Here is a 26,677-nt window from a genome sequence, read left to right as displayed (position 1 = left end):
ATGCAAGACCACAGCAGACAGGTGGCGGAGCCAGGATTAGAACCCATGACCTTCTGACTCCCAGGCCCGTGCTCTATCCACTATGCCTTGCTGCTTCATGGTCTAGCCTCCTCCATCCCCAGTTATAATAATTATTATTATGGTACTTGGTAAGCGCTTACTGTGTGCCAAGCGCTGTTCTAAGTGCTGGGGTAGATACAAGTGACTCAGGTTAAACACAGTCCCTGTCCCACATGAGGCTCACAGTCTTAATCCCCATTTGACAGATGAGGTAACTGAGGACCAAAGAAATGAAGTGACTTGCCCAAGGTTACACCCCATGGAGAATGATTCCCAGGGTGGGCCGGCCACCACCAAATGTGGAGCCCTCCCGGCTGGCAATTAGTTTTTTTTAAGGTTTTTGTTAAGTGTTTACTATGTGCCAGCACTGTACTGAGCACTGAGGTAGAATCCAGCTAATCATATTGGACACAATCCCCATCCCACGTGGGCTCCCACTCTTAATCCCCATTTTACAGGTGAGGGAACTGAGACACAGAAGAAGTGAAGCGACGTGCCCAGGGTCACACAGCCGACAAGCAGCGAAACCAGAATTAGTACCCAGGTCCTTCTGACTCCCAGGCCCACTCATTCCAGTGACGAGAAACATGGCGGAGGTCAGTGTGAGGAGGATGGAGGAGGAGAAGGGAGAGTCACGGAAGTCCGAGTGAAAGTGGCGACTGACTCTGTCCTGATCATGACCCGGCAGCAGCTTCCCCTGGCTCCTCTCCTTGGCCCGGCTCCCGAAAACACAGAACTGCTGGTTTATTCATCGACGAGAGAGGAGGCAGATGGGATCCGCGGCAGCGTCGAAAACACAAGGGCCTTGGCTGGTCGTCATGGCAACTGCAGGCTGGAGGGGTAAGTGTGTGTGTGTTTTCCTCCTTATTATTTCAAATTCTTCATTGTCTTCATTAAAGGGAGCACTGCTCACGGCCCAGAATAAACAAAAAGGGGCCCCGCTGCATCGGGCCATCCAGACAGAAATAAAACGCTGAACACGAGGGGCATCCGCGGCTAGGCCTGTCAGAAGGCAGAGAGGATCATGGGTATGGGGTAAGGATACGGTTGTCGGATATGGTTCTCTGGTGCTGCGGTTTCTTGACGTGATGGAAAAGAGGAGGTTCCACAGTCAGGGTGGACCCAGAGGCCAGAGTGTTCTTTCCACCAAGCCAGGACCTGGGGGAAGGGGCAGGAAGGGAGCGGGTAAGAGGCTACCTTTCTCTTCGTGCCCTCCGGCACAGCCGGAAAAGCTGGAAACAAGAGGTAGGATGTGAATGAACTGGAAATGTTTGGGAACTTGGGCGGGAGTCAGTGCTGTCCTCTCCTCCCTCACCCTTCTCCTCTCTTCCCCAACCCCCAAATTTTTGCCCCCTCAAGGGCCTCCCTTCTGAGTCCCTGTAGATTGTAAGCTCCTTGAAGGCAGGAAACGTGTCTACCAACTCTGTTGTATTGTCCTCTCCCAAGGCTGGGGTGACCGGGGACAAGACAAATTCAGAAACGCAATTAATAATGAAACTAACTGTGGTATTTGTTAAGCGCTTACTGTGTGCCAGACACTGTATTAAGCGTTGAGGTGCAGATAAATAAATTGGGTTAGACACAGTCCCTGTCCTACATGGAGCTCACAGTCTTAATCCCCATTTTCCAGATGAGGTAAATGAGGCACAGAGAAGCTAATTGACTTGCCCATGGTTTCACAGTAGACAAGTGGTGGAGCTGAGATTAGAACCCAGGTCCTTCTGACTCCCAGGCCTACTGGTTCCACTAGATACGCTACTTCACCTAGAGGTCCTCTGCCTCTTAGGGATCTGTTAAGTGCTTACTATGTGTCAAGCACTGCTCTAAGAGCTGGATATATACAAGTTAATCAGGTCAGACCCGTGGGGCTTAAGATCAAAGAAGAAGGGAAAATAGGTATTGAATCCCCATTTCACAGTTGAGGAAACTGAGGCTCAGAGAAGCGAAGTGACTTGCCCAAGGTCTCACAGCAAGTAGACAGCAGAGCCGGGATTAGAAACCAGGTCCTCTGACTTGCAGGCCCGGACTCTTTTCGCTAAACTGGTTGTCCACTTGGGCCAGCCCGGCCCAGTTTCTATTTCCAGTCCAGGTGCAGATCGAGAAATCTCTCCAGACTGAGACCTGAACTCGGAGCTTCTTGGGGTGGCCAGAGTGGGGTGAGACTGGAGGAAGGGACCGGCAGAGGGGGTTTACCTGACCTGTCTAATTTTAACCTGGAGTAAAGGCGGGACTTGATCGCTCCTAAACTGTTTTCAAAGTGACTCTGATAACCCCACTGCCTGCCTTTTGGGTGATTATTCCCGCATTAATCAGGGGGGAAATTATGCCTGTTACTGATTAACTAATGACTGCAATCAGCTCTGTACTCCGCTCCTCCAAACAGGGAAGATGAGGAAAAGTTGGTCAAATAGCACAGACCCTGGGGAAGGTGAGCAAGTATTTTTAGGTCCTGGGGCAGTGGGGAGGCCGATGCCGACTTGGAAAGAGGACTGGCCTATCCACCCGTTCCCCCCATCACGGAGCTTTCTATTGCTCTCTCGTGGAAGCTTGTGGTCCACTTTGACCCCCAGATCTTTTTCTGCTGTCCTTCCCATGCCGTCTCTTAAGAAGTCAGTTCTCCCTCCCCCGGTGACCTACCCCGTCCCATCCTCTCTAACTCTGTCACCCCCGGCTCTGCCACTCACCCTAAATCCTGGCCCTCTTCCCTCAGACCTTCCACCTGAGCCCCCAGATGCGTGTTCCACAGAGATTCCCTCCTTATGCCTGTCCACCTGGGGCTGGGCACCTTCCCTGCCTGCTTCAGTAGCCAAGAAGGAAATCAACTCTACCCAGGGTGGTTATTTGTCCCCTGTCTGGCACAGCTATAATTATGGCATTAATAATCATGGTAGTTGGTATGTGCCAAGCAGTGTTCTAAGCTCTGGGGTAGATACGAGTTAATCAGGAAAGATACAGGCTTGTCCCACGTGGGCCACAGTCTAAGTAGGAGGAAGAACTGGAGAACTGAAGCAGAGAAGTTAAGTGAATCACCCTAGATCACACAACAAGCAATTGGCAGAGTCAGGATTAGAACACAGGTCCTCTGACTCCCGGGCCCATGCTCTATCCATTAGGCTACACTGCTTCTCCAATTGGGAGAAATGGGAATTGGGAAAAGCTGGTGACTTTGTTCCTTTATCTCTGCTTCTAGTGGTCATGGACTACAGGACACGTGATCTAGTGGCTAGAGCATGGGCCTGGGAGTCAGGAGGACCTGGGTTCTAAACCCGGGTCTGCCACTTGTCTGTTGTTGGACCTTGGGCAAGTCACTTCACTTCTCTGTGCCTCAGTTACCTCAATCTGGAAAACTGGGATTAAAACCGTTAACCCCATCTTTTTGCCTCCACTCCAGTGCTTCATACAGTAGCTGGCACATAGTAAGCACTTAACAAATACTACAATTATTATAATTATTATGAAGCAGCAGAAGAGGACTGACACTGGATCAGTTTCTAGAAGCAGGCTGGGTATCAGCACCTCCTGGGGGCGGCAGTGGGGTGAATTTAAAATAATTAGACCGTCTATTTTGGGCTCCACAAGTTGCCGGTCTTGGCAGGGCCCAGGGGAGGCTGGCACATCCTTAGCTGGTGGGACAGGATTCCGAGGATAGGCACGAGGCACTGAGGCCATGCCCGGGAGAATGGGAGACTCTCTCAGAGGTGCCCCAGGCTAGAGAGAGACTCCATGCTGGCAGGCTCCCCCTAAGAATGTCAGGAGATGCCACCAGGCTGAAGCCTTGTCCTCTGAGAGGATTTAGGGACTATTCCCCCTTCACCTCCCAGTGCCCGGGCATCAGGCATTGAGTCTGCCCAGCTGTACTTGGCAGAGAGAAGGGAAAATGCTCAGCTTGGGGCTCATCCACACTCTCGTGGCCAGGGAACAGATGGTCACACGACCCCGGCCCCGGCTCCTGCTCGGGCCCCCCCAGCGGGGAGCTTCAGTCTCAATCCTTCCAGCAGATGGGGTTTACCTCCCCCGACCCTCCTCCTCTCAGGCCTTCCGGGGGAAGAGCAGGGCGGCAGGGGCAGGCAGGCCGGGGAGGTGGCGGGAGGCCGGGAAGGGAGGACCAGATCCAGAGGGGAGGGGATAGAAAAGGAGGGGAAGGGAGAGGAGAAGGTAGGTGTGGGGCAGGGTGGTGGACAAGGATTTGAGCAGCAGGGTCATTCTCCTTCTGGGGGCCTGGTACCAGAACTTGGAATGAGACCCCTCTGGAGTGGAGGAAGCTACTGCCGGGAGGCTTACGGGCGCATCATAGGACTGTCTGGCAGGAGATGGCCAGAGCCATGCAGCCACTTCCAGCCGTATAGTCACCTCTAGCCAACTCTCACCTCCGCCATCCACAGTCCTCCCTTCTCACCCTCACCTCTCCCTTCTATGTCCCTCTCCTGCCTTTTCCACCCCATTGCAAGGTATCAGTCCGTCAATTGAAGGAATTTATTGAGCATTTAATGTGTACCAAGCACTATACTAAGCACCTGGGGGAGTACAGTGTAATAGACGTGATCCCTACCCACAAGGCAGTCGAGCCGGGTAGACGGACATTAAATTACAGCTAGGAGAGGCAGCAGAGTGTAAGGATGTGTACATAATGCTGTGGGGTTGGAGGTTGGGTGAGTATCAAAGTGTTTAAAGCATACAGCTCCGAGAGAAATAAAGGATACAGAGGGGAGGGAGAATAAAATGGGGAAGAGAGAAGTCAGTCAAAGAAGGTCTCTTGGAGACAATGTGATTTTAGGAAGGGCTTAGAAGATGGAGAGAGTAGTGGACTGTCAGATATGAAACAGAGGATATTAAAGGCAGAAAATAGATACCAACTCCCAGATAACCAATAGTTGGAGTGAGAGAAGAGCTGAAAATGATTAGTGCAAGTGAACAAAATGAATTACAAATAAACACACAATCGTGTGCTAAGGTGCCCGGCCCCGGGGAGACCTCGCTTAGCTCACTGGTTTCGGGGGAGAGTTCATCAAGCCAGCGGGAGACCTCATGCAGCTCATCATGTTTTGGGGAAGACCTCACTAAGCTCACCAGGCTGGGGAGAAACTTTACCCCAGGGCAGGGGGGAAGACTGTGCTCTGCATATAGTAAGCGTTCAATAAATACTATTGAATGAATGAATGAGGAACTCATTGAGCTCATTGAGCTCATTGGGGAAAACTCACCCAGTTCACCTGTCCAGGCAGAGAGCATGTGGAGCGAGTGTGGAGTGTGTGGAGTGTGTAAGAAACGTGGCGGGAGCAGGAGGGGTGTCCCCCTGGGGCTGGAGTGGTCCGAGCTGGCCGCTCCTGCTACCCGGCACGTGATATAACTGATCCTGATTTCCTGTCCCTGGATGCCTTTGCCTTCCCTCCCCTTCCCTCCCCTTTTAGCTGCCGGCTGAATCTCATACATACCAAGGCTCTCATCACATCAAGAATTCATAATCATCCCAAAATATTCAATGGGAATATGAAATATTTACTCGCCGGCACTGGCGGATGGAATGAAATGAGCCTCGTCTCCTCACCTACGGGCTGACGGCTAAACCAGCTTGGCCGGGGGCAATGGCCTGGGGCCGGCGGACCTAGGGGGACCCAAGATTCTCTCCCAATTCTGCTATTCTCTCTCCTTTCCCTCATCTGTAGTTCGGTATAGAAGCTGAAGCGGCATGGCCTAGTGGATAGAGCACGGGTCTGGGAGTCAGAAGGACCTGGGTTCCAATTCTAGCTTGGCCACTTGTCTGCCGTGTGACCTCAGGCAAGTCACTTCACTTCTCTGTGCCTCAGTTACCTCATCTGTAAAATGAGAATTAAGATTGTGAGCCCCATGTGGGACAGGGTCTGTGTCCAAACCGATTTGCTCCTATCTACCCCAGTGCTTAGTCAGTCAGGCAATCGTATTTACTGAGTGTTTACTGTGTGCAGAGCACTGTGTAGGTAGGCACTTGGGAGAGTACAATATACACATTCCCTGCCCACTGTGACCTTTAGTACAGTGCATGGCACATAGTAAGCACTTAACAAATACCACAGTTATTATTATTATTAGGGGTCGGGGGGGCAGGGCACCTGAACCTTCATCTCGAGGTCCTTGAGGGTCTGGTCTTGCCTCTCAATAACCTTCAACCCTCCCCAACAAATGTCCACCCCCGCCTTCCTGATGCAATCCATGATCACCAGTTCAAATCCTGGGCCTTTCCATCAGGGAGGAGTCAGCCAGGTTATATTGTCCATCCCCCTGCCCAAGTGCCAATAATTTAGGTGCGCCCAACAGAAAGAAACTTCACCATCTCCCTCAGCTACCTGCCTCAGTGTCTCCCACCACTGTTGGATTTCTTGAATCTTTCTTGAATCCATCCGCAATCCCCCTTGCTGCAGCCATTGCTCCCTTTCTGCCCTCCACAGTGATGAACAACAGAGATGACTAATTTTCCTTTGTGAAATGGCCATTCAGAGTCCTCCTAATATCATCATCTCCAGTAGTAATAGTAGTAAAAAAAAAAGCAACAGGTTGTAGTGGAAAAATCACCGGCCCGGGAGTCAGGACACCGGATTCTTATCATGGCTTTCCCACTAGCCCGATGGGTAACCTTGGATGAGTGATTTCATTTCTCTGTGCCTCAGTTTCCTCACCTCTAAAATGGGAATTTCATACCTATTCTACTTCCCCCTTAGACTGGAAACTTCATGTGGGTCAGTTATCGTGTCCCATTAGCTTATGTGGCATCTGCCCCAGTGCTTAGCATAATACTTGGCACATACCTCTATTAATATTGAAGTCAGAGAGGGAAGAAAGGCCATTCAATCAATCAATCATATTTACTGAGACTTACTTTATGCAGAGCACTGTACTAAGCATTTGGGAGAATACAATATAGCAGAGTTGGTGGACACGTTCTCCGCCCACAAGGAGCCTGCAGTCTAGAGGGGGAGACAGACATTAAAATAAATTACGGAGGGGCTGGGGGGGGGGGGAATAAAGGGTGCAAATCCAAGTGCCAGGTCGACAGAGAAGGAAGAGGGAGAGGCCGGGACCAATGGAAGGAGGAGAAGGAGTGCGTGCGGTGGGGTAGGGGGAGACAAAGGACAGACAGTTGGACTTCAAAGGAATTCAGCTAACTGCTCTTTTTTAACTTTGAATAAATTTCTTCAATCTGTCTCCCTTTCACTGTAAGCTGTCAGAGGAGGGCACCCCGAGAGGGAGGGGTGTTTGTATGTGTGTGTGTGTGTGTGTGTGTGTGTGTGTGTGTGTGTGTGCGTGTGTGACTGGCGTGAGAAGGAGGGGGATCCTACGCTGGACAGGAACTGGGTCAGGTCATCCCCAAAGCAGGGCCCGGCCATTTAATCTCCCCAGATGTCCACAGGGGCGGGAGTCCCTAGCTTTCCCAGAGCCTAGACGGTGGACATTCCATCAGTGTCACCGCGGCACTGACAAGAGCGAGAAGAGCTGAGGAAATGGAGTCAGTTTGGAGAAAGGGACTCCGGGGGAGGGGGGAAGCCGAGGGGGACTGGTGAGGAGGGGCTGGGCTGGGGGCGGTGACGCTCCCTGATAAATCCCTCTTCACCAGAGGCTCAAATAAGATGTGACATGATCACTGGCCCAGCTCTAAGAGACAGAACCCAGCAGGATCCTGAATATTTCATGGTAAAATTCATCAATAATGGAGGACAAAGACTAAATTACATCACTGTCACCTTTAAGTTAAATAATATTTTCTGCCAGGGGTGGGGGAGGTGGCGGGGGGGGGGGGTTATATAGTATAGTATAGCCAATACTTTTATGGTGATTCATAAATGATTTAGGGAACAAATAAAACCAAACAGAAGGGGGAAGTGAGGGGAAAGGGAAAAGGTTTGGCCAGAGAGGTAGCTCACCCCTAGGGCGCAAGAGGATCATGGGGCTTTCTCATTAGAAGGAAAAGGTCAAGGAGAGAAGTCCGAGGCTCAAAGAAGTGTCAGAGCCCTGGGTGTCAGGCAGGCGGGCTGGAGATGGTGGTGGTACCCTAGATGTGGCTTTTGACAAAACACACATGCTTGACCTTCCAAAGGATGGACTCTTGAGGCACGCACATTAATTTACATCAACCAAACAGTGGTATTTATTGAGCACTAGCTATGTGCAGGGCACTGTTCTAAGCACCAGATCATTGCTCATCGTCCTCAAAATCCACTAAAGACTCTCATCCCCAGAGTCCTCAGTCCTTGCTTTTTTCCCCTCAATGTTTTCAACACCTGCTGCTCCACAATGCGCTCCCAAAATGTGTCCCTCTCCCCTCAGTGCTCCTGCCCCTTGCCATTCAGACATTAAATTAAAAGACAGATGGGGAAAGCCACAAAGTTTAAGTGGTGAGGGGCTGAGGTGAGGTGAGCATCAAAGTGTTTAGGGGATACAGACCCGTTACACCCTGGTGATCTGTACCCCCTCCTCACTGCACCCTAGTTCTTCCTTAGGTCTAATCAAAATCCTTTGTGTTTCAGCTCCTGAGTTGACCCCCTGCCATAGACCTTCAAGAACTTATCGAAGGCACTACTCCTTCAAAAGGCCTTCCCTGACTAAGCCCTCACTTCCTCTTATTAATAATAATCTTGTTATAAATATAATAAAAAATAATAGTGACTCTTCTCCCACACCCTTCCTTCTGCATCACCCTCACACTTGGATTTGCTCCCTTTATTCACCCCTCCCTCGGCCCCACAGCACTTATGACCATAACCATAATTTATTTATTTCTATTAATGTCTGCCTCCCCCTCTAGACTGTAAACTTGTTGTGGGCAAGGAACGTGTCTACAAACTCTGTTCTGTTGTACTCTCCCAAGTGTTTAGTACAGTGGCTCTGCACACACTAAGCCCTCAATAAATATGATTGACTGATTGATTGATTGAGATCAGGAGCCTCCAGACACATGCAGGAGGGAGGAGCAATGGGTGAGAGACTGGTATGGGTGCCACTAGGTGTTTATCTCAGCGCTCTGTCAGGCCCTGATACGGCAGAGGAAGCTGGCCCAGAAGGGGAATTTCCTGGCTTCCCTCTGGTTATGTGGAAAATTGTCTGCTGCCTCATTCCCTGTCTTCCTCCAAGGCAGAGAAATCAAGGATGGGGCGTAGGTAATCTGACTTACTCTCTCAGTCTCCAAAACTGTCCAAAGAGAGTTCTGGGGCCAAAGAAAGAGCCTTAGGTCTTAGGTAGCGGGGTGGCCTAGTGGAAAGAGCTACCCCCCTCTAGACCCTTAGGTCCTTAATTCCTCCAAGAGGCCTTCCCCATTTAAGCCCTCTTTTCCCGGGCTTGCTCTCCCTTCTTTGTCATCAATATACTTGAATCTGTGACCTCTGAACATCTGATATTCACACCAATCCTACAGCACTTATGTATGTATCTTTGAATACAATTTTATAGATTATTTATTCATATCAGTGTCAGCCTCCCCCTCCGGACTGTAAATTCATTATGGACAGGGAACGTGTCCGCTAATCCCGCTGTACTGTACTCTTCCAAGCACAGAGTACAGTGCTGTGCATTCATTCATTTATTCAATAGTATTTATTGAGCGCTTACTATGTGCAGAGCACTGTACTAAGCGCTTGGACTGTACAAATCGGTAACAGATAGAGAATCTCTGCACATAGTAAGGACTCAATAAATACCACTGATTGATTGATTGTGGGCAGGGAACATGTCGACCAACTCCATTCATTCATTCAATCATATATATTGAGCGCTTACTTTGTGCAAAGCACTGTACTAAGCCCTTGGGAAAGTACAGTATAACAACCAACGGACACATTCCTGCTCACAACGAGCTCACAGTCTATTGTACTGTATTGTCCCAAATGCTTAGTTGGATGATCTGCACACAGTAAGCACTGGATAAAATATCATTGACTGACTGGTTGATTGATTGAGAATAAAAGGCCAGGGCTCTAGCTCCATTCTTTCATTCATTCAATCGTATTTATACAGCGCTTACTGCGTGCAGAGCACTGTACTAAGTGCTTGAAAAGTGCAATTCAGCTACAAATAGAGACAATCCCTGCCCACAACAGGCTCACAGTCTAGAAGGGGGGAGACAGACATCAAAACAAGCTCCAGTTCAGTCACTGATCTGTTATGTGACTTCTGAGAGATTGTCAGCTTCTTGAGGGCAAGGGCCATATCTATTAAATCTATTGAACTCTCCCAAGTGCTTAGTACAGTGCTCTGCACAGAATAAGCAGGCAATAAATACTACTGACTGACCTTGGGAAAGTAACTTAACCACTCGGTGCTTTCAATTTCCTCATCTGTAAAATGGGGATAAGATAAGGGCCTGGGTCTGATCTGATGTGCCTTTGACCCTACCCCAGCATTTAGTACAGTGCTTTGTCACCTTGTGAGTTCTTAAGGCATGCCAGTGGAGAACAAGAGGAAAGAGGGTGAGGCTAGAGCAGGAAAGACTGAGGTTAGAGCATCCTGACAGTGACAGGGGTGAGGCTTTGGAAGACACACTGTGACCCAGTGGAGAGTTCACAAGTCTGAGAGTGAGAGGACCTGGGTTCTATTCCCCGTTCTGCCACTTGCCGGCTGTGTGTGATCTTGGACAAGTCCCCTCACAGAATACAATACCTGTGAGCCCCATGTGGGACAGAGACTATTTGACCTGGTATCTTGTATCTAACCCAGCACTTAGTACAGGGCTTGGCACATAGAAATGCACTTTACAAATTCTAGTTTTTATAAAAGAGAGTGATGACCAAGGGAAGATGGGGAATTTCCCTCCCACAACTCTCTCCTGCAGCAGTGTGCCTTAGAGGAAAGAGCCCAGGCTTGGGAGTCAGGGGTCATGGGTTCTAATCCCATCTCCACCACTTGTCAGCTGGGTGACTTTGGGCAAGTCACTTAACTTCTCTAATTACCTCATCTGTAAAATGGGGATGAAGACTGTGAGGCCCATGTAGGACAACCCAATAACCTTGTGTCTCTCCCGGTGCTTAGAACAATGTTTGGCACATAGTAAGCACTTAATAAATGTCATCATTATTACTATTATTATCATTAATATCATTATTATTATTATTATTATTAAAAGCAGCACTTCACCCTTCCAGGCTGCGTTAGGTGCAGTCCTGTTTGGAGGCAGAGGGATGAACAATATGATCTTTGGAGCCTAAGGAATCTGTGCTCTGTATTTCCGGGTTCCATTAACCAATTGTATTTATTTAGCAGCTTCTGTGTGCAGAAAACTGTACTAAGAGCTCAGAACAGTACAAAATAACAGAGTCGGTAGATGCAGTCCCTACCCATAAAGAGCTTAGAGGCCAGCAGTTCCACCCCAACCCACAACCCCACCTCCCTGGCCATGATTTTCCTGCATGGACAGGGAATGCAGCTGCTAATTCTGTTACATCGTACTCTCCCAAGCGCTTAGTACAGTGCTCGGCACCTAGTAAGAGCTCAATAAATACCACTGAGTGATTGACTGATTCCTGGCTCCCTAGCCCACTTCTGGAAGCACCCAACTCTGCCTTGCTGAGTCCAACTGCGTCTGCCCCCTCCCTCCTTCCTGCCCCCACGGACATGTGTGGGCAAACTGGTCACGGAGCCGGTGCCCGGGCCAATGTGGGAGAGTGAGAGGCTGGGAGCATCGGGATCACTAAGTGTATAATTATACAGTACTTGGGGTAATTTTCCTCTTCCTCTAGAACCGCACGTTGGCTCTGATTTTCCTATCTGCAGATTGTAAGCTCGTAATTAGAAGCAAATTACCCACACAAGTGACAAATTCTTGTGCTTTCAAGTAAACAGACAAAATACCCACGGTTCCCAAATTGCCTCTCGGTGCTCGAGGCACCTGTCTCCCCACCGTGGCCCGCCCAGCTCATGTGTGGCAGGGACGGGCGCGGGGCGAGTGGGAAAGAGGATTCTGACCGAGACTGCAGTGGGTGGGATGGAAGTCAGACTCCTGGAAAGGCCAATGGGCACCTGAAGCGCCCGGTCACTGAATTCCTCTTTGCCTCAGTTACCTCATCTGTAAAATGGGGATTAAGACCGTGAGCCCCATAATGGGGAAGATGTTCAACCTAATTAGCTTGTATCTACTCCAGTGCTTAGAACGGTGCTTGACATGTAGTAAGTGCTTAAATACCAACATTGTGATCATAAAAATAAAGGCCAATAGAGTATGGTACCCATTAACAGGGGGCAAGGCTGCATCGTGACCATGGCTTCCTCCCAGCTGCTGCTGTGCTGCTGTTTCCACCTTTGCTCTCTTTCACTCCTGTACCATGCCATTATACCACAACTATATGGTAGACCACTATACCACTATATAATTCACCTCACTCTACCACTATTACCATCCACGATAGTACTACCATACTCTAGGCCACTATTCTACTTCCATAACTCCTGCCACCGTACCAATACTAGGAGCGTGGCTTGGTGGAAAGAGCCCGGGCTTGGGAGTCAGAGGTAGTGGGTTATAATCCTGCCTCCGCCACTTCTCAGCTGTGTGACTTTGGACAAGTCACTTCTCGGTGCATCGGTTACCTCATCTGTCCAGTGGGGATGAAGATTGTGAGCCCCACGTGGGACAACCTGATGATCTTGTATCTACTCTAGCGCTTAGAACAGTGCTTGGCACTTAGTAAGCGCTTAACAAATACCATCATTATTATTCCACTACTAGAATTCCTGCCACTAATTACTGCTACTGTATCCTAGGCTACTCTACCACTACTATAATTCATTTTATAGATGAGGTAACTGAGACCCAGAGTAGTGTAGTGACTTGCCCACACTCACACAGCCCACTAGAGATGGAGATGGGATTAGAATCCAGGTCCTGATTCCCAAGCCCGTGCTCCCATCCACTAGTATCTCTCTGCTGCTTGTGTCCTTACAAGTGTTTGGCCATTTCCATCCTGTGTTCTCGAGAGCCATCTCCGAGAGCGGGAGCTGACTGGGGACGGATCACAAGCCTTCCCTGGGCGCTAATTTTAGACTGTCCTGAGCCCGCTCTGAGCAACCTGCTCCCTGCTGGAGACGGTTCTTCCAAAATCATTGTGGTGCCAGGAGAGCCACAGGCCGGAGAAGCTTCTAGAAGCTGCCCTCACACCCAGTACAGCAATACTTCCACCTCTTCCCTCTCTCAGAGAGAAGGAGTGAGGGAGGAGAATGGTAATGATGAAATTTGGGCCTGGTTCGTTCTCCTCTCCACATCCGCCTTGCTGAAAGAGAAAAGTCTGTGGTCCCTGATAGGAGTGAGTGGAACTAAGTGGGATTTACCTGGGAGCTGGGTTTGTCGTGGGCAGGGTGTATGTCTGTTTATTGTTGTATTGTACTCTCCCAAGGGCTTAGTACAGTGCTCTGTACTCAGTAAGCGCTCAATCAATATGAATGATCGATTGATTTCACACCCTTCTCAGAGCATGGTGACCCAAATCAACAGGAGACCCTCAGATTCTCTGAGCTTGGGAAAACTGTGGGGAAGAAGGGAATGGGTGGGCATCAGAGGTGGTTGGCGAGGAGGATGTCAAGATCTTGCACTCTAAAATGGTGTCTTCCAACAGGGCAGTGACAAGGAAGCTCTCCAGAGGAAGTCCGGTCCAGTTCTTGTTTATTCGTTTGTTTTATGGTACTTGTCAAGCGCTTACTATGTGTCAAGCGCTGTTCTAAGCACTGGGTTAGATACAAGTCAATTAGGTCGGACACAGGCACCATCCCGGGTGGGGCTCACAGCCTTAAGTGGGAGGGAGAACAGGTAGGTATTGAATCCCCACTTCAACGGAGACACAGAGAAGTTAAGTGACTTGCCCAAGGTCACATGGCTTGTAATTGGCAAAGCTGGGATTAGAACCCAGGTCTTCTGACTCCCAGGCCCGGGTTCCTTCCTCTTGGAATGTTGAAGGTGGAGCTAATGCAAATTAGGCCGGCTGGCCAAACTTCTAGTGAGCCAAAATTGAGCTAGCAGCATGGGTTATTCTGGTACCCGAACTGGTCTCATGGTGCTTTTTGTAAGACATATTCACATGGAAAGAAAATGAAAACAGTTTGCAGGTTTGGCCAGAAGTCAGAATGGTTTAGATTCTAACAGATTTACCAAAAAGTTAAAAAAAAAATAGCCTTGGAAAATAAACATCCAGAAAAATTACATGCTCTCTCTTGGCTGCCTTTCCTCCCTTCTAGGAGACATACAGGACCTCCCTTTCCCTTTCACCAGTTTCCTAACTCCCGACCGCCTCCACCTTTTTCTCCTTTACCTTTCGAAAGCTATACCCTTATAGAAGCAGTGTGGCTTAGTGGATAGAGCATGGCCCTGGGATTCAAAAGGACCTGGCTTCTAGTCCCAGCTCTGCCACTTGTCTGCTCTGTGACCCTCGGCAAGGCCTCAGTGTACTGTAACTGTAAAATGGGGATTAAGAGTGTGAGCCACCTGTAGGACAGGGACTGTGTCCAACCTGATTCACGCATATCTACCCCAGCGCTTAGAACAGTGCTTGGCATATAGCAAGTTCTTAACAAATACTGTAAGTATTATTATTATTATTTCCAGGTTCAGGCCCACCTCCTTCAGGAAGCTTTCCCCGATTCACCCCACCAGCCCGGAAGGTGAGATAAAGCACTCCAGGCAGCCGTGTATCTCTACGGGTGTGAACCGTCCTGATGAAGGCCCCAGTCAGTGGAATGAATCGATCCCCAGTGTGGTCTGATCTCCCCCCAGCCTGAATCCCTGGAGGTTCGAGATAAAGTCGGACTGAAGAGGAAGAGGGCTGTGAAATCAGGATCCTCTCCACTCATCGGGGAGAAGAGCCTCAAGTGTTCCCTCTGGCAGGGAGGGGATAGGCCAGAGCTGGATTTTGAGGGTGCCGGACCCCACTTTTCTCTGGGGCAGAAGCTGGTCACGGTCAAACACTGAGGTCACCAGTCCTGGGCATATGTTATCGCTGTTCTCTTTGTCTACACAATTTATAATAGGAATCGCTGCTTACTAATTAGCAGCCGGATCCATTAATTGGCTATTTGTTAGAGTCTGAATTAATAAAGCAGTCTTTCAGCAGGTCATAACTCTCCCCCATTCCCACTCCTTCCCAGCCGTCCAGAAAAGTGACTAGCTCTGGCAGTGAATCAATACCTGCCACTGTATCATTTTCAAATACAATTTCCCCATGTACTCTGGTTGTCCCTGGAATATCTCTGTGCTTCTGCCTCTTCCCTTCCCTATATCACCCCATCTCACAACACCCAGCCTCCAGCCTTCCCCCTATCTGTCTCGTATTTTGATTCCAAAGGGAGGTGCTTTTTGATGATGAAAAAACTCCGGATAAAGGCTGGCTTCTTAAACATCTCATTCATGGAGATCGGATGAGCAGGGAGAGCCCGGCCTCAGAGGCAGAAGTGGCCCCGGATGATTTTCGGGGGGGTGGGGGCAGGTCTACATTGGATAGGGGTGGGTGCTGCTGTCTTCCTTTCTGGGGGGATTCATTCTCATCCGTCTGGGCCCCGGGCAGTGCCACAGGCTGCCGGCATCAAAGAACGCGGCGGGGAGGAGATGTGGCAGAGCGGAGCGGCTGCTGCCTGGGGATTTCCAGACCAGCTGAGAGCGTCCACAGCTGGGGAGTGTGCTGAGCCTGGAGCAAAGGAAACAGTAGACACAGGGTAGAAGGGGAGGAGAGGATGGGAGGCTGAAGGGAAGGTGAAAAGACGAGGACCCCCCAGATGGCTCAGTAACAAGGAGGAGCTGCGTGACTTAGTGGCTAGAGCCCAGGCCTGGAAGGCAGAAGGACCTGGGTTCTAGTCCCAGCTCTGCTGCCTGTCTGCTGTGTGACCTCAGGTGAGTCACTTCACTTCCCTAGGCCTCGGTTGCCTCATTTGTTAAATGGGTATTACGAGTGTGGGCCAGATGGGATCGGCTCCAACCCATTCATTCCTTTCGATTGAATCGTACTTACTGAGCACTTACGGTATGCAGAGCACTGTACTAAGCCCTTGGGAGAGTACAATAAAACAATCAATAGGCTTTTTTCCACCCCGGCGCTTAGTAGTCTGTCACATAGTAAGGGCTTAACAGATACCATCAACATCAGTATTATAGGCTGCAAATCCAAGTGCAAGGGTGAGGCAGAAGAGAGTGGGAGGAGAAGAAAGGAGGGCTTGGTCAGGGAAGGCCTCTGGTCAGGGGTTGGAAAAGCAAAGAGAAAGATCTGGGCTTTGAGGAATCCCCTCCCCTAAATGGACCCCTGGAGAGATGCCAGGGGCATTTCCGGGAGGCCACAATGCCCAGTTTAGGGCGGCCATCAGCACTGCTCCGGTCGTGCCAGGGACCCAAGAGGAGGAAGCCAGTCCAGTGGGCAGGAAAGAGGAAAGGGTGTTAATCTCTTTGTTTGTTAGGCAGCTGCCAGAGAAGGCCCTGTTGTCAGCGACCCTAGAAACGACCCTAATAAAAGCTCTGTCCTCCTGCAGACATAAATAACAGGTCCAGGTGGAGTGAGAGAGATTAAACTGATAAGGAAAGGTGTATATATGTATGTGTGTGTGTGTGTGTGTGTGTTTTTGTGTGTGTGAGAGAAGGTGGGGTGGGAGTGTGGGGATTGGGGACTAATATAAATAGATAGAGCCTAGGAGTCAGAAGGATCTGGGTTCTAATTCTAAATCTGCTACTTGTCTGCTGTGTGACCTTGGGCAAGTCGCTTAACCTCTCTATGCCTCCATTACCTCATCTGGAAAATTAAAACTGTGAGCCCCATGGGGACAGGGACTGTGCCCCACCTGATCAGTTTGTATCTACCCCAGCGCTTAGTACAGTGCCTGGCACATAGTAAGTGTTTAACAAATACCACCATTAAAAAAAGAAATAGAAGTAAAAAGGGGGGGGCAAAACTGAAAAGTAGGGCATGCCCCCCCCCCTCCTCTGGCCGCTGGGTGGGGATTGCAGGGATAGAGGGGGTGACCTTTGGCTCTGAGAAAGGATGAGGCGGGATGTGGGTCTGGGGAAGTTTTCCCAGGACTGAGGAGGATCCAGGGCCGGGATATTCCAGGGTTGGAGCCAGGTACCCTTCCCCAGACCCTGCCCCTTGGTGGGGGGCAGTGGCGTGGGCAGAGCGCGGAGAGGCCTGCCTCCCTCAGGCTGCATCGGCGAGGGGCTTGGGGTGGTGGGCAGCCAGGGCCGCACTGCGGGATAAGGAGGGAGAAATGAGGTAGGAGGTGTGGAGACGAAGGCAAACCCGTGGGCAGCAGGGTGGGTGGGGCGATGCCCACTGACCAGATATAGCAAACATCCACCGTGGTTGAGGGCGGCGACCCCCAAACTCACCCCCCCAGGTTCTGCCCTCGGGAGTGGCACGGCCCCGACTGGAATTAAGAAATGCAGAGGAGAAAAGAAAAACAATAAACACCACGAGAAGCAGGTTGGACTGGAAATCAGAAAGACCTGGATTCTAATTCCCGCTCTGCCACTTGTCTGCTGTGTGACCTTGAGTAAGTCACTTCACTTCTCTGGCCTCAGTTATCTCATCCGTAAAATGGGGATTCAGTCTGCGAGCCCCTTGGGGGACAGCGACTAGGTCTGCGAGCCCCTTGGGGGGGACGGCGACTAGGTCTAACCTGATTAACTTGTAACCACCCCAGTGCTTAGAACTGTAACTACCCCAGTGCTTAGAACAGTGCTTGGGACATAGTAAGTGCTTAACAAGTACCATAATTAATGTAATTATGTAATATAATAATATATAATTATATGTTAATAGCAATAACTGTGTGATCCTGGACAAGTCATTTCACTTCTCTGTGCCTCACTTACCTCATTTGTAAAAAGGGGATAAAGACTGTGAGCCCCATGTGGGAAAGTGACTGTGTCCAGCCTGATTAGCTTGTATCCACCCCAGTACAGTGCCTGGCACGTAGTAACTGCTTAACAAGTACCATTATTATTATTCATTCATTCAATAGTATTTATTGAGCGCTTACTATGTGCAGAGCACTGTACTAAGCGCTTGGAATGGACAATTCGGCAACAGTTAGAGACAATCCCTGCCCAGTGCCGGGCTCACAGTCTAAATCGGGGGAGACGGACAGCAAAGCGAAACAGAACAAAACAAAAACAAGACAACATCATCAAGATAAATAGAATCAAGGGGATGTACACCTCATTAACAAAATAAATAGGGTAGCAAATAATATATACAAATGAGCACAGCGCTGAGGGGAGGGGAAGGGGGAAGAGCAGAAGGTGGATGGGAGGGGGAGCAGAGGGAAAGGGGGGCTCAGTCTGGGAAGGCCTGTTGGAGGAGGTGAGCTCTCAATAGAGCTTTGAAGAGGGGAAGAGAGTTAGTTTGGGGGAAGCGAGGAGGGAGGGCATTCCAGGACAGCGGTTGGACGTTGGCCAGGGGTCGATGACGGGATAGGCGTATTATCTGCTGTGTGACCTTGGGCAAGTCACTTCACTTCTCTGGGCCTCACTTGCCTCACCTGTAAAAAGGGGATAAAAACCGTGAGCCCCACGTGGGACAGTGACTGTGTCCGACCCAACTAGCAGTGCATGGCACATAATAATCGCTTAACAAATGCCATCATTATCTACCCCAGTGTTTAGTACATAGTAAGAACTTAACGCTTACTGTTTTAACAATAATAATAATAATGTTGGTATTTGTTAAGCGCTTACTATGTGCCGAGCACTGTTTTAAGCGCTGGGGTAGATACAGGGTAATCAGGTTGTTCCACTTGGGGGCTCACAGTCTTAATCCCCATTTTAAAGATGAGGTAACTGAGGCACCAAGAAGTCAAGTGACTGGCCCAAAGTCACACAGCTGACAGGTGGCGGAGCTGGAATTAGAATCCACGACCTCTGACTCCTAAGCCCGGGCTCTTTCCACTGAGCAAACTGCTTTTTTTAAAAAAGGAGCATATAAGCGTTTAATACGTAGTAAGAGCTGAACAAGTACTGTTTAAAAAATAGGAGCATTTAAGCGTTTAGTGCATAGTAAGAGCTTAACAAATCCTGTTTAAACAAAACATGAGTATATAAGCGTTTAGTATATAGTAAGAGCTGAACAAATACTGTTTAAAAAATAGGAGTGTATAAGCGTTTAGTACATAGGAAGGCCCCCGCATGCCCGGAGCTGACACACTTTTCCCCCTCTGTCCCGAGGAGGGAGGGATGGAGAGATGGACAAATGGACGGACGGACGGACGGACGGACGGATGGATGGATGGATGGATGGATGGATGGATGGATGGATGGATGGACGGATGGAGGGATGGAGGGATGGATGGACGGATGGAGGGATGGATGGATGGATGGATGGACGGGTGGTTACCTGATGGTTTTCTGACATTCCCCACCCCCACCTCCTACCCCCCCCCGAGCCCAGAGCGGGCAGGACCAGAGACCGAACAGGGCGAGAAGAAGGCAAAAAAGACCAAGGGAGAAAAGGAGGAAGGAGAAAAAGGAAGAAGAGGAGGAAAGCGAAAGAAAAAAGAAAAGGGAAAAAGCTGAGCAGCTCCCCCGACCCTGTTTTGTGTTTTTTTCTAATTGGTCCTGGGAGACGCCAGGAAATTGGACAGGAGGCCGGGCTCCGAGCGAGCTCGACGCCTTTTAATTGGCTCCCTGCTTTTTTTTTTTCCCCTTTTCCTTTAACTGGAGGGGAATCAAAGGGGCGAGCCAGCGACACAGAGAGGGAGAGAGGGAGAAGGGAGAGGGAGGGGAAAAAATGAAAAGCTCCAGGAAAAAAAAAAGGCAGGGGCGCCGAGGCTGAAGTTGCGGGAGGAAATCTTCAAGCATCTTGAAGCCTCGCGGGGCGGCGCGGGGCTCCTCGCCCAAAGCCGGCAGGGGCAGCGCCCCCCGGGACCCCTCCCCCGGCGGTGGCTAGCGACCCGGGGGACCGGGCGACTTTTGGAGGAAGGGGCCGCCCCCGGAGAGAGAGCAGGAGCCCGGAGAAGAGGAGAAGGCGGCGGACCCAGGCGCGCAGGGCGCCCGGCCTTGGCGTCCATCTGGAATTAGGGGAGGGGGCTGGGGGGGGGTCCCCTCTGATTTGCATCCGGTTGTTTTTTCCATCCTCAACTTCTCTGAGGGGCTTTGGGGGTTGGCCCCCCGCCCCCTCCCCCTCTATTTTTGGCGGGAGAGGCGTCTCCAACTTTCCCTCCGGCTGCGGGGAACGTTGCGTTTGGAGAGCCGGGGGTGGGGGGTCCCACCGGGCCCCCCCCGCCCCATCCAAACCCCTCCAGGAGAGGGGGGTCTGAGCGGGCTGGGGGCGCCCCCGGGCCCGAGGAGGGGGTCTGTGCCCGTGCCGGCCGCGCCCCACTTTGTCCCCGAGGCGTGGATGCCCTCCCGCCGGGGGTGCGAGGCGGAGGCCCGGCTCGGATCAGCTCTTTGAGGGCCGGAGGGACCCCCTCCCCATTTCGGGGGCAGGGTCCCCCTCGGGGAGGGGGGCCACCCATCGTCCGCCCCCGGTCCTCAGCTTCTGGAAGACCCCCTTCCGGAGCCAGCGACGCCCCCGAGACCCCCGGGCTTGCGGTGCCAAGGGACGTCCGGTCCTTTCTCCGCCCGCCACCCCGTGCCCGGGCAGGACCGTGGCCCCCACCCCCCGGCGCTCCTGGAGGGGCCTTTGCCGGGACCCACCCCCCTCCCCGAGACCCCCGGAGAGCAGCGGCGGGACCCGAGGACCCCCCCCATCCGCTCCCCCCCATCCTGGATGCCACCCGGCCGCCCCTCCGGCTGCGCCACCGCCTTGGGCATGAAGCCCCGAGCCTGAAGATGGAGGTGACCTGCCTTCTGCTCCTGGCACTGCTGCCGGGGCACGGACGGGGCCAAGGAGTCTACGGTAAGGTCCAAGCCCCCCGCCCGCGGACCCACCCACCCCCACCGACCCCCACCCCGGGGCTGGCATCGCGGGAAAGTTTGCCACCCAAAGCGGGGGGCCGGGCGCGCCCAAGGCGCAGGGAGCCAGGCGGCCGAGGGGGCGGTGGGCGGCCCGGAGGGGCATCTCCGGGGCCCCCGGGGGCCGGCCGGGGCCGTTGCCCCCTCCCCCGGCCCTGCCGGGGGACCCGGGTCGTCCGGCCGATGCCCCCTCGCTCCCGATGCCCCCTCGCCCCCCGCCCCTCCATCCGGATCCAGACGGAGAGGCCCCGGGCTGCCAAGCCCTTGGAGCGCGCCCGGTGGCACGGGGGGTACGGGGGGCACGGGGACACGGGGGGGCAGCCTCCCCAGGTCGAAGAGAGTCGGTCTCCCCGCTGCCCACCTACTCTCGCCCACCCAGTCCTCCCCACTCTCCGCTGTAACGCTCCGGTTAGTAGCTGGGTTTAGGCAGAAGGCTGGCTTGCGGGGCAATTCCTAATTTGGGTGTTTTTTTTTCCCTCCTGGGTTTCCCCGTGTCTGGGGGCTTAGGGACCCCCTTCCCGGGGACGCGGGGCACCCCGAAAAGCGAAGGAAGCGGTGCCCGGCGGGGACCAGCCTCCCTGCCAGAGGCCCCCACCCAAAACACACACACAAACACACACAGCGGACCACTCAAATGCACCACTAACCCCTAAACCCCATCCTCGCCCCTCTGGGCTCCGGCTCTTCCTTGGCACCCGCACTCCTGCACCCCCTGGGCACACGGGCCCATGGACGGACGCCCCCTCCCCACCCCCCCACCCTTCAGCCCTCCTTCCCCACACAGCCCTCGCCCCCCGCCACACACACACACACACACACACACCGGTTCTCAGTCCACGCACGCACACACTTTGTCGTCCACCACAGGGGCAGGAGGGTCGTCTCCCCCACTCCCCTCTCCCTGCCCATCGCCCGAAAACCCGCCTGAGTCCTTCTGCTGTGGCCCACCCGGGTTGGGGGTGGGTGGGGAGGGGGTGACTTTGTGTGTGTGTGTGTGGTGTGTGTGGTGTGTGTCCGGGGGGGGAATCCCCGACCACATTCCCGGGTGGCCAGGGTGGCTCGTTGGCGAGAGCCCGGGCTTTGGGAGGCAGCCAACGTGGGTTCTAATGCCACCTCCGCCCCCCCACCTTCTGGTGCGTGACCTTGGGCAAGCCGCTCCATTCATTCGTTCCCTCATCCAGTCCTATTTATTGAGCGCTTACTCTGTGCGGGGCCCCGGACCAAAAGCTTGGAAAGTAGGATTCAGCACCAATTGTGGAATGAATTAAAAGCAACTCCGTTGATTAAAACGATTACACGGGGCTCAAGTTCCCCGGGCCTCGGTTTCCTCACCTGGGGAATGGGGAGGAAGGCTGCGAGCCCCACGTGGGACAAGGCGATGAGCTCGTATCTAGCCCCAGCACTTAGGACAGCGCTTGGCGCTTCACGAATGCCACGATGATGATTTGGATGATGCGACGGTGCCTGGGCGGTGCGGGTGGGCGTCCGGCCCTGCCGGGGCTGCGGGGGAGACGGAGCGTTGTTCGTATGGTGAGCGCGGGAAAGGAGACCCTCTCCTCCCCCCAACCCCTCGGGCTTCGCGTGACTTTGGTGACAAGAGCCCGGGCTGGGGAGTCGGAGGACGTGGGTTCCGATCCCGCCACCTGTCTGGTGGGTGACTTGAGGCAAGTCACTCCCCTGCTCTGGGCCTCGGTGACCTCATCTGGAAAATGGGGGTGAAGACCGTGAGCCCCACGTGGGGCGACCTGATGACCTTGTATCTCCCCCCCCCCCCAGCGCTTAGACATGGGCTTGGCACATAGTAAGCGCTTAGCAAATACCATGATTAGTAATCTGATTCGTCCCCCGGCCGGTCCTGGGTCCCCCTTCCCTGGACAGGGCTCTGCGGAACGCACGGGGGAGGGGTCGATCCCCTCCAGTCCCCACCCCCAGATCCCGGGCTTGAATGCGATTCCGGCCCCGAAACCCCTCTCCCTCCCCATCCACCCACAACACCTTCAGGAGGATGTATTATTATTAATAATGATGATGATGGTATTCGTTAAGCGTTTACTACGTGCCAGGCACCAGTACTAAACGCTGGGATGGATAAAAACAAATGGGGTTGGACACAATCCCTGTCCCACGTGGGACTCACGGCCTCGAGCCCCAGTTTCCAGGTGAGGGAACCGAGGCCCAGAGAAGTGAGGTGACTTGGCCAAGGTCACACAGCAGACAAGTGGAGAGGAGCTCAAAGCGCCTTAACCGGAACTCTGGGCCGGAGAGCCGGGGTCCGCATCGGGGGGCGGTCGGGAAGACCCCTTATTTACTCACCAACGTTTTTCCCACCTCGGGGTGAGCCAGAGAAGCCCCGACCTCGGGAGATTCCGGTGGGAAGGAGAAAATAAAGTCTGGGCCGCAGAACTGGTCGTCCAAGGTGGCCGGGATGGGGAGGGTCCTGTGAGAAAGACGTGCGACCGCTGGACTTGGTGGGAGTGGGCGAGGGAGACGTGAGACAGGGACCGTGTCCAACCCCATTTGCTCGTATCCTCCCCAACGCTTAGTACGGTACCTGGCACATAGTAAGCGCTTCACAAATATTAATAGTATTAGGCAGGCGCCCCCAGGGAGACCCTGCAGCCTCACCAGGCCGTCAGAGGGTCGCTGCCCCCCTCTCTCTGAATCCCCCCCCCTCCTGCCTTGAGGAGCCACCCCCACCAGGGAGACCTGGTAGGAGACCCCTCCCCCCAGCCCAGTGACAGAACCGAGAGAAGCATCGTGGCTTAGTGGGTAGAGTAGAACCCGAGCCCAAAAGTCAGACGATCTACTTTTCCTCTTCGTGACTTTGGACAAGTCCCTCAACTTCTCTGCGCCTCAGTTCCCTCATCTGTAAAATGGGGATGAAGACGGTGAGCCCCATGTGGGACGGGGACTGTGTCGGCCCTGATTATCTTGCATCCACCCAGCCTTTAGAACAATGCTTGGTACACAGTAAGCGTTTCACAGATCCCCAATAATTTCTCCCCATCGGGTGAGACTGTCCCAAGAGCAGGCCCCTGTCTGTCCCAAGCGCTTAGTTCAGTGCTCTGCACCCAGTAAGCCCTCAACCAATACGATTGAATGAATGAATGTGCGCCTACGAAGCAGGGCCCATCAACCATGCCCACCTACCCCTTGGAGACCTTCAGGCCTACCTCCGCCTGCCCTCGGGCCCTGGCACGAAGAGGGGACGCCCAGCCTGGCGTCCAAAAGACCCCGGGGGTGTGTGGGGGGGGGGGGGCTGTCCTAAGCGCCCCCTCCTTCCTTTGCTCCCTCCCAGCCCGGCCGGGAAGACCCAGGGGTCGCGACCCCCCGCCTGCCCATCTCCCCTCCTTTCCCCGAGGCCGAGGGGGCGGAACTGCCTGGCGAAGACGAGACAAAACAAAAGCCCGGATTGTTTAATATGCAGGGGTGGAAATTGACATTATCCTTATGACAGGTTGTTTGCAACTTACTGGTGGAAGTCAAAATATTTCACCAAAGGTGTCATCAGAAACTACTATCCTATGCTAATTTTGGAGGGAACGCGAAGACAGATGTTGAATAATTTTGACAAGAGCAACATGGCTGGTGGGACTATCGAGGTGTCCGGGTTTGGGGAGGGGGCCGGTGGGCAGGGAAAGCCGTCCTAAATGAGTGGGGGGCGGGGTGAGGGGTCCTCCCGGGGGTCGGCCGGTCCCCGGCCTATCTCGCAGTGCTCGGGCCTACTCCATCACCTGCGTCGGGGATGGGGCGGGGGGGCGGGGGAACCCACAATTTCCCCTCCCCGGGGAACTTGGAGCCGAGAAGCGGGCGAGCAAAATCCACTCTCTGCGCGCTTTGAGGTCCCCTTGGGTGCCCACGCCTCCTGGGGGGGAAGGCCCGGACTCCTGGGTTCAAGTCCCGACGCCTCCGGTTTGCGGGGCCGAGACTTCCTTCATCCCAAGTGGAGCGATGCGGGGAATGGATAGCGGGGGAGAAGGGTCGGGAGGACGGGCCGGAGGGTCGCTCCGGGGAAGCCCCCAGCCCGATCTCCGCCCGGCTGTGGAGATGCCCAGCCCCTGACCGGCCCCGCTGGGGGACTTGGGCGGGAACCGCGGCCTCTCTGGGCTGGTCCGACCCCTGGCCCCAGGCCCGGGCCCCGCAGCAGGGTCGTGGGCGACCCTCGGACCCCTGGGTCCGGACCCTCGCCGCTTCGGCTGTGGCCAGCAGAGGGAGGCCTTGGCCACCAAATCGCCTCCCCCTTCCCCCGGACCGGGGACGATGGGCGGGGGGCTGCGGGCCCACCGGGGAAAGGGGCTCCACACCCTCCCGTCATCCGGGAGGACCCGGGGAATCGTCCTCATCGTAAGAATAACGGCATCTGTTAAGGGCTTACTATGTGCCAAGCGCTGTTCTAAGCGCTGGAGACGGTACAAGGTCATCGGGTTGTCCCACGCGAGGCTCACAGTCCTCATCCCCATTTTACAGATGAGGTAACAGGCACAGAGGAGTTAAGTGGTACACCCAAGGTCACGCAGAAGACAAGTGGCGGAGTCGGGATTAGAACCCACGTCCTCTGACTCCCAAGCCCGGGCTCTTTCTACTAAGCGAAGACCCCACGACCGGCCCGGACCAGGGGGTTGGGCGGGGGGCTGCGGGCCCCTCCGGGAAGGGGCTCCAGATTCTCCCATGGTCCAGGAGGACCCGAGAAATAATCCTAATAAGAAGAATAATGGTATCTGTTAAGGGTTTACCAAGTGCCAAGCGCTGTTCTAAGCGCTGGAGAAGATACAAGATAATCAGGTTGTCCCACGTGGGTCTCACAGTCTTCATCCCCATTTTACAGAGGAGGTAACTGAGGCACAGAGGAGTTAAGTGGTTTACCCAAAGTCACACAGCAGACAAGTGACGGAGTCGGGATTAGAACCCTCATTCTCTGATTCCTAAACCCGGGCTCTTTCCACTAAGCAGAGACCCCAGGACCAGCCCGGACCCGGGGGGCAGGGGGCGGGAGGATCCAAGGAGGGGGGGGGCTCCAGACCCTCCCATGACCCCGACGCTCCTGGAAAAGATCCCAGGACCAGCTCGGGCTGGGGAAGGGGCTCCAGATCTTCCTGTGACCCCTGGAAGTCCCAGGGGAAGGAGGGTGGAGGAGGCGTCCCTCCTTCCTCCCCACCCGGGAGCCGGGTAGCCACGCTGACTCCTTGGGTAGGGCTGGGGTCACCGTGGGTGATGGGGAAGACAACTTTTAGCCCCACAGAGAGCAGTCCGGGATGGGACTGCTCCCTAGCCTGAAGGCCCAAAGACCCCCCGCCCCCCAGCTCAGCTGCCAGAGTGTCAGAGATGAGCGAGCCACTCGTATACGTGGCCCGGGGGACTCCCAGGCCTGCCCCCATTAGAGCCGGACAGTGTCCATGGGGAAAGATCCTAAGGGATGGAGAAGCCTCCGCCTCCCTCAGTCACCCCTGCGCGGGCCTCACAGCCTCTCCAGGCCCAGGGTTAACCTGATCTGCTGCTGCAGTTTAATCTTGGTTCTTCTCGAATTCCCGTCCTCTGCCTCAAACCCCACCCTGTCTTGGATGTAGTTACCAGGTTGTGAAAGGCTCTAAGTCCTTGATTTTCACCCCACTCTCGGCCCCATGGTACTTAGGTCCATATCTGTAGTTCATTTTATTGTCTGTCTCCCCTCTAGACTGCAAGCTTCTTGTGGACAGGGAACGTGGCTACCCACTCAGTTGTACTGTACTCTCCCCAGCGCTTAGTGCTGTG

The 26,677-nt window shown here is 53.5% G+C and overlaps 1 protein-coding gene and 1 long non-coding RNA gene across 4 annotated transcripts in view; both read left to right on the top strand.

Annotated features, from left to right (window-relative positions):
* The first annotated feature begins 576 nt into the window (after positions 1-576).
* On the top strand, positions 577-15,226 carry LOC114805721. The gene is made up of 2 exons (XR_003753749.1): positions 577-900; positions 14,609-15,226. It is a non-coding gene; the product is annotated as an uncharacterized LOC114805721 (long non-coding RNA).
* Positions 15,227-20,746: 5,520 nt separating this feature from the next.
* MDGA1 (MAM domain containing glycosylphosphatidylinositol anchor 1) overlaps positions 20,747-26,677 on the top strand; it is a 39,345-nt gene continuing 33,414 nt past the window's right edge. For all 3 annotated transcript variants that reach the window (XM_029046871.1, XM_029046873.1, XM_039914850.1), the window contains exon 1: positions 20,747-20,873. In XM_029046871.1, the coding sequence (XP_028902704.1) occupies positions 20,807-20,873 (67 nt within the window). In that variant the 5' untranslated portion in view covers positions 20,747-20,806. The remainder of the gene's footprint in view (positions 20,874-26,677) is intronic.

The sequence above is a fragment of the Ornithorhynchus anatinus genome, chromosome 19 (genome assembly GCF_004115215.2).
Source record: "Ornithorhynchus anatinus isolate Pmale09 chromosome 19, mOrnAna1.pri.v4, whole genome shotgun sequence".
Lineage (NCBI taxonomy): Eukaryota > Metazoa > Chordata > Mammalia > Monotremata > Ornithorhynchidae > Ornithorhynchus > Ornithorhynchus anatinus.
This window is presented reverse-complemented; position numbering and strand designations above follow the sequence as displayed.